The 8060-nt window shown below is 31.0% G+C and overlaps 3 protein-coding genes across 3 annotated transcripts in view; all 3 read left to right on the top strand.

Annotated features, from left to right (window-relative positions):
- The window catches only part of LOC112906477 (CDK5 regulatory subunit-associated protein 1-like), a 5352-nt gene extending 4649 nt beyond the window's left edge, over positions 1 to 703 (top strand). Inside the window, exon 3 of the mRNA XM_025980666.1 lies at positions 666 to 703. Within this exon, the coding sequence (XP_025836451.1) occupies positions 666 to 703 (38 nt within the window). The remainder of the gene's footprint in view (positions 1 to 665) is intronic.
- Positions 281 to 8060, top strand: part of LOC108737815 (putative inorganic phosphate cotransporter) — a 25294-nt gene continuing 17514 nt past the window's right edge. The window contains exons 1-2 of the mRNA XM_025980665.1: positions 281 to 832; positions 923 to 1056. Coding sequence (XP_025836450.1) covers positions 787 to 832; positions 923 to 1056 — 180 coding nt within the window. The 5' untranslated portion in view covers positions 281 to 786. The remainder of the gene's footprint in view (positions 833 to 922; positions 1057 to 8060) is intronic.
- On the top strand, positions 4231 to 6634 carry LOC108737808 (CDK5RAP1-like protein). The gene is made up of 4 exons (XM_018470914.1): positions 4231 to 5083; positions 5135 to 5516; positions 5568 to 5803; positions 6118 to 6634. Exons 1-4 carry the CDS (start codon positions 4350 to 4352, stop codon positions 6572 to 6574), a joined length of 1809 nt encoding a protein of 602 aa, XP_018326416.1. The 5' UTR covers positions 4231 to 4349; the 3' UTR covers positions 6575 to 6634.

The raw sequence follows: 8060 nt of genomic DNA, 5'->3' as shown, positions 1-8060 counted from the left end.
CGTATGTACAGGGTGGGTAAAAATAATATCTTAAAAAAATTTTGTGAAAAATTGTTATTACGAAAGTTATAAGATTATTTATAAAATTTACCCAACGATTTTTTCCAGGTTTAATTGATCGATACTGCTATTTATAGAAGGTATAGTAAGGAACCGATTAATTTTTTAAGTTTTGGTGAAACTCCTTTCACTCTCGCAACTCAGTCTATTAGGTATATCATTAATATTAATTTTATCGTGCTAACATATTTATAATAACATAGTTAGAAAACATAGCTAATAAAACAGTAGGTACTCTCACATTCTACCATGAAATTGACATTTTTACTGTCGCAATTATTTCCGCTTTATTCTGCAGTATAATTTTAAATCGCCAAAGTTTAGTTCGTGATTGAACTTGGTGCAGATAAAGTCTATATGTAGTACCACTTTAGTTACCGCGAAAAAAATCTTTTGGTTAGCCGCGCACCTTCAGCACACATAATATAATAATATGTAGATATTTAATCGGTCTGGTCTAGCTAATCATACTTTAAAATCTTATTTGTTCATTTTGTTTAAAGTGCTTAACGTTGACAGTATATTTTTATTTATACTCCTCGCTTTCGTACAATTTTACTGCGCGCACAGAGTCGGAGATTGTGAAGGTTTTTTTTTGTTATTAGACAGATCATCTCAGATTAAGGACGTGGAGGAAGCATGACATAAATACAAAGTTAAAAACTGCAATTTACTACAACTTCATCGATTTAAATTGAGTACGTATTTACGCGTGTGCTAAACATCATGAGTCCTAGAAAGTACACCGTTGAAGATGAGACAAAAAAAGAAGGTAAGTTAACTCTTGACTTATTTTTATTGAGTTATTATGTACTTCTCTCTTGGGGAATTTGAGGAATTTTAAATTTCGCGCAATTTTTAGGATGCTTCCTTGGAGTGCGACATTTGCAAATTGTCCTTATCTCTTGCATGGCCGGAATATGTTTTGGGAAAAATGTTAATTTTTCAGTTGCGATAGTTGCTATGACAAATACAAATGCAAACTCTGATATTCCGGTATGTACTATTTTTGTTGCTACTAAAATAATCAAAAATATCATCAGCTTGAAGACTGGACCAATTTTTTGTATTTCCCTAAAACTGGAACATTCCAAATCCCTACCTGTATACACGAACGCGGTAATCTGATGCAGATCTATCTCTCTGCTTTCTTCACTCTTATTACTGCTTCTAATATGTCCTACCATTCAATGTTTCCTAATTCCTACCGATTTTCTTGTTATCCTCCTTTGTAACATTTTCTAATACAGAACACTCTAAATAGCTCAAACTCTAACTCCAAAACACCCCACTAAGCGTCCGAAATACTTTTTGACAACTTCTAGACGCTTGTATATTAAAAATTGTAATCTAAAATTTTCTTAATTCTTTTAAAAAAAGAACTTATCTTGACCAGATCCAGTTCACCTAACTTGGGCAAAATTATCAAGGAACAAATGCAAATCATTAAAAGAACCAAGACATAAAACAGTAAATCTTATCCAAACTCTTCTAACTGTCTCGTTTTGGCGTTGGAATTTGCGCTATTTATAGTGTTCTGTATTGGAACCTATCAGGAAGAGCAGGATTTACAATGTTCTGTACAATATCGCCAATGTTATGCAGTCTTCTAAATTTTCTAATATAAAACATTAGCCGAAACAAGTCAATTCCATTTCCATCATTATCTAACCCAAAACCTTAGTGGGTAGCCCTAACCCTTAGGTTTTTTTCTATATTTTATAATACATTAAACTTTTAACCTCGTTTAGAAGTTTGCATTGCAAAATTTTAGTGGTTTGCGTTGTGCCTCGATCGATACATCAATCTTTGAACACCCTGTTCACCCCTGAAGGGGTTCAATTTAAAAAATCCTTTCGTAATGCTCGCCTACGTTTTTTGATCTACTTTCTAGTCTGTAACTACCACAAAACAAAAAAAAACATGACATTAACAGATACTCGACTTTTTCAGTCTCGAAATGTTGTATTTAAAGTGATTGAAATAGGAGAATGAATTTCTGTTAATTGAATTTCTAATTAGCATTTACTAGTAATTTGTGATCAGATAAACAAAATGTGCTTCTAACGAATGATTTAGCGTCTCTTTTAATCTTGTTGTTTGATCAGACATAGACGTGGGTTTATGTGGCTGCAGTTTTTGCAGCTCATTTCTACGTTACTACGAGAAGATAAAATTAATAAAACAGAGATAGGTCAATATCACAACTAAAGTTACCTATTGTGAGATAAGAAAGTCCAGCCGAAAGGAAACTTAGAAATGAAAATGTAGCTATTAATTTTGTATATTTAAATACCTTTAAATATTAATTTTAGGTTAGGTTATAAGTTTTTCGAGTGGCACTTACCTACTATCTGCCTAAACTAAATGTTTAGGTTTTTGAAATCAGCCTAGGAAGAATTTAATGTAGTTGTGATTGTTAAAATGCTTTTTATTTCTTGACGGTTTATTAGGTATTTTGCCAAATTGAATTAATTAACATTTAAATTTTTTTGTCAACAATATTTTTCCGTTATTCGATTCTAATTTTAGCCTGTAATTATTAATAGGCACTTAATTTACTGACAAAAGTTAATTATAAAAACATTGCGTTTCAAAATTAAGCAGGAACACCACTTTTTGTTGAACTTGAAATTTTAATGTAGTATTTATGTAAACTTCACTCATTACATAATCACATATAAAAATTACAATGTATCAGTAAGCACAGATCAACTACTATTAAATACATCAAGGCTAATAAGATGCTACAGTGGGTATGATTATAATTTTTTTTGTTTTCTATTCATTAACCAAAAATAATATGATACCGGCAGAAAAGAACTGCTAAATAAGTAAAATCCGCCGATGAAATTTTTTGTAATAATAATCTAGGACTCGTTTAACAATTCGTTTATAATTTTTTTAATGAATCTCTTTATATTCCTTAGGTTTTTTGTCGAAATTTCCTTATATTTCCCCGGAGGTTCTTACGGTGAAAACGGGATGTTTTGTTCCTACAGGGTGCTCCACGACACCATACAACCTCTTAAAATTACAACGTCATCAACAAAGTCTCGTTGAAAGAAATATAAAAAATGTGGAAAAGAATTCATCATCATCATAAGGTCCCTAGTCCCAAGACTGGTTGGACACGCACTCCTTTCTACCCGAGCGACTCTTCGCATTAACTATTTGCGAACAGTTTTCTAATCTAGGTCTACCTCTACTCCTTCTCTGACTAGACCTTCATGCCTGAGAAGGTGTCCTACCAACCTATCTTGCCAATTTCTTATTGACTTCCATAGAGTCTCCTCTGTTCTCCTATTCTTTCTAATACCTCTTCATTTCTAACCTTCTCTATCCACGGTATCCTCATTATTAGTCGGTAACACCACATTTCAAACGTTTCTAACCTTTTCTTTTCCTCTGCACTCACCGTCCATGTTCCACAACCGTACAGCGCCGCGCTCCAAACATACACCTTTAAAAATATTTTTCGAATTTCTATATTAATCGTTCGCGAGCATAGAAGTGACTTCTTTTTATTGAAGGCGACTCGACCCTGCACTATCCTCTGCTTTATATTCCTACTACTCCTTTCGTCCTGACTTATCTGACTTCCTAGATACCTAAAATCAGCCACTTCTTCTAATTTTTCGTCTCCCATCTTTACATTCGCTCTTTCCCTACTTTTTCTTCCCTTTTATACCAGTATTTTTTTTACTTTTATTTATTTTCATACAATATTGTTTTGTCAATATCGCTTCCATTTTATTTAAAGTTATCTCTAACTCCTCCTTGCTAGATGCTAATACTGCTATATNTTTATTTGTAGATTTATTTCATAGATAATATATTTGTAGGAATATTTTAGGTGCATTCAAATATTGCATAAATACTAGGATTTATTGATGTTTGTAGGTAGCGCCTTTAGATTTATTTAGTCAATTCAATTGACATTAAATAACAATGTTTTAAAATATTACAACGTTTAAAATTGTTTAGTTATACAAAAATTTTGTATGCAAACTATACACTAAATATGTAGTATTCAATTACATTAAAATTTCAACGTTGAAGTATTTCGATTAGATCAATGATAACTACTTATTCTTTAATGGTTTACAAATTCTTTTAACCATAGATAACATTCAAAGATAATAGAATAACATAACCATTAAAATAGAATGACAATTTTGATAGGTTAAACGTCACATCCTAACGCTTTTTAAAAGTTTTTGAAAGAAAAAAGTGTAATACACTCATTTGTTCATTTTTCCTTCATTATACAACATTTCTAATGCAAAATGAAAAACGTGATTTTAAGAAAAATTATAGTACAACGGTTTTTTCGAACCAAGTCGACGTTATCAAGACTTGACGTTCTTGAAGAAACCACTAAAAACCACGAAAAGAAGGAATTGCAGAAGTTAAACATAATTCAAAAAGAGAAGCTAATAAAACCAGGACCTTCTTTAAAGGAGTTCATTCAAAAAGAAAATAATGTTACATTACATAGTGCTTTAAAAAGTGACCCAGTTCCATACTTGGACAGGAATAGCAACTATGGATTAAAAAGAAAAGTCTATTTTGAAGTATATGGTTGTCAAATGAATGTGAATGATACCGAAATTGTTTGGTCCATTTTGAAAGACAATGGTTTTCTAAAAACAGAAAATTTGTTAGAAGCTGATATAGTTTTACTCATCACTTGTGCCATTAGAGACAGTGCAGAAGTTAAAATATGGAAAAGACTAGAATATCTAAAAAGTTTGAAAAAAAAGAAAAGTCTCATTGAGTACAAGCCATTTTTAAAAGTTGGCGTACTAGGATGTATGGCAGAAAGATTGAAGACAAAGTTACTTGAAAAAGACAAACTGGTAGACATAGTAGCTGGACCTGATAGTTATAGAGATCTGCCACGTTTGTTGGCTCTAACTGAAAACAATCAAACTGCTGTAAATATATTACTATCCTTAGAAGAGACTTATGCAGATGTTACCCCTATTAGATTAAATCAGGATTCTGTTTCAGCCTTTGTGTGAGTTCTTTTACTATATGTTTTATTAAATAATATGAATTAAAATTTCAGCTCAATAATGAGGGGATGTGACAACATGTGCACTTACTGTATCGTGCCTTTTACAAGGGGGAGGGAGAGATCAAGGCCTGTTGACTCGATTTTAGATGAAGTAAGGCAGCTGTCTGAGCAGGGTGTCAAAGAAATAACTCTGCTTGGTCAGAATGTTAACAGTTACAGAGATTTGTCAAAAGCAAAAAGCTTTTACACATTAAATTCCAGTAAATTGTCAGAGCCAGTGACAACAGCAAAAGGTTTCAAAACAGTTTACAAAACCAAAATTGGCGGATTACGTTTTGCAGACTTACTGTGTAGAGTAGCAGAGATTAATCCTGAAATTAGAATAAGATTTACTTCCCCCCATCCTAAGGATTTTCCAAACGAAGTTTTAGAGGTATTTTTAAAAGATGTGGAATTGTGTAATGATAATTATATTAGATTTTAGGCAATTAAATCGAAACCAAATATTTGCAAAAGTCTTCACATGCCTGCTCAGTCTGGGAATACTGAGGTTCTCTTACGCATGCGAAGGGGATATACAAGGGAGGCCTATTTAGATCTTGTTAATCATATACGCAGTTTGATGCCTAGTGTGACGTTAAGTTCCGATTTCATTTGTGGATTTTGTGGAGAAACCGAGAAAGAATTTGAGGACACACTATCATTAATGGAAATAATAAAGTAAGTCTTTACCAATTTGTTAAATAAAGTAAGTTTTTCTTTAAAAATTTGTCTTGTATTGGTGCTCAGTAATGTATGATTTTAATGAAAGTCAGCGTAAATCATTGTCTGTATGTAAAAAGAAAATGATTATCTAATATTAATTCATTATTCTTTAAAGATTTAAAAAGTAAAAGTTATAGTTTTCTTTAAAATATACCCAGCAAGCTACATAATATTTTGGTATTAGAATGACTTCATTTTATTCACAGTATAACTTGTATAAATTTCGTAACAGAGGAAAGGGCAATAAAGAAACGTATATTTTGTTTCAGGTACAACACAGCCTACCTGTTTTCTTACAGTATGCGCGAGAAAACAACTGCGCATCGTAGATACGTAGATGACGTCCCGAAAGACGTTAAAGTTTCGAGATTAATAAGGATGTCTGCAGTGTATCGTAAATATGCAGAAGTTTTAAACAGGTCTCAAATAGGACAAATTCAATTGGTTTTGGTTGAAGGGAATAGTAAAAGATCTGAAAAATATCTAGCTGGAAGGAATGATGGAAATATAAAAGTTATATTTCCAAAGGGACGGATCCCTCACAAAGATGGAAATCACCCCATTGATATTAAAGTTGGAAGTTATGTTGCAGTTCAAATAAACGACGCCAACTCTCAAGTATTAAAAGGAATACCATTGTATCATACCACATTAATGGATTTTTATAGGACTGAATTGTGTAAAAAACATGATATATCTTATTTGAAATATGCTAGTTATATGTGAGGCTTCTAATTAATGTAATGTCTATTGTTTGAAAAGTAGTAAAATAAAAGTTTAATAAATTATTAATTTTAAACAAAATTAAGAAGTATATTATGTGTTCTTGAACGGATTGGTTTGATGAAATTGTTTTTGAGCTATAATAAATGTATTTGATTGTATTGAAGTAATTTTAATTGTGTTGCTACTTTTTGGATAAAACAAAAATGAATAAATGACTAAATTGTGATACTGCCCGTGGTCGTATTCCTACCAATGTTTAATTTAGTTTGATTTTACTTAGTTAAGTAAAAAAACAGGTGTCGACATCTATGAAAAATATTTGAAAGTATTTTTAATTTTTGAGAAGAAATTGTTGAAAATGTAGGCAACTTCATTAGCAGATGTATGTCCAAAGGGATATATACATAAAAATAAGATAGAGGGCACCATCAGTTACAGGTTTGGCGGTAAATTACACAAATCAATTAGTAAAAGAAAATAATACTTATTTAAAATATAAAGAAATAAAAAGGTCCTTAATTTTAGCTAACTTGGTTGTAATATTTTATTACATTATTTTATTCATTTTGAAAGATGTTTAGTTGAATGGACAATAAAACAGAACTAGGTACTATTTGATAAGATATTATTTTATAGAATGGTTAGATACAGTATGCAAATAATTGTGCGTGAGAGAGATTAGTGAATGCAATACGCATTGGGAGAAATTGAATTTTTTATTTTGCACTGCAAATAAATTACAGGCTTGAATGCAAGGTCTAATATTTGCTAAATTTATCCAAAATGTTATGTTGACACTGTTTCACAATAGAAGTATTTGAGCAAGTAATCCTTTTAGAAACCGTAGTTAATTATGCATATAGAGTTCTTTATGATATGTATACCATTCGACAAAAGATAAAACTATTCGTAGAGATATAATAACAGGTAATAAGTAAATGGCAGGTAGTATATGCTAATGAATAAAATGCAAAAAGTTTGCATATTGAGTGAATGTTATTATTCATTATTGTTTATTGGCCAAAGACCTCTCTTCATCCCACGTGAAAACTTATCACAATACATTTGAACTGTATGGATTAACTTTAGGAGATTTTATCGAAAGACAAGAGAATTCAGTGTCGCAGACCTTTGTTGATGTCTGTAGTAATTGATAAAAAACATGTATCAGTTTAACGTCCTCTCTTACCATATAATGTATAAATAACAGTGCATGACTTCAAACAGTCTAAAAGAATTTACTCTTTCAAATAAACTTCTAACAGGTCAATGTTTCTGTGAATCATAAAAATATATTTTGTAAGTTTTTTGTAATTATTTATATTTATTTTTGTTAATTTTGAACGTTTTCGAGTAATGAAATTTATAAGTAATTTCTTTGTAAATTAGTTTATATGTTTTCTTTATGTAAGTGTGCAGTACACTTTAATATATGGCGTTTTATAAATTTCCTAGGAATTATATAAAATTCCTGAATTATATAAGG

This window comes from Agrilus planipennis, unplaced genomic scaffold, assembly GCF_000699045.2.
Source record: "Agrilus planipennis isolate EAB-ADULT unplaced genomic scaffold, Apla_2.0 scaffold3, whole genome shotgun sequence".
In the NCBI taxonomy this organism is placed as follows: domain Eukaryota; kingdom Metazoa; phylum Arthropoda; class Insecta; order Coleoptera; family Buprestidae; genus Agrilus; species Agrilus planipennis.
This window is presented reverse-complemented; position numbering and strand designations above follow the sequence as displayed.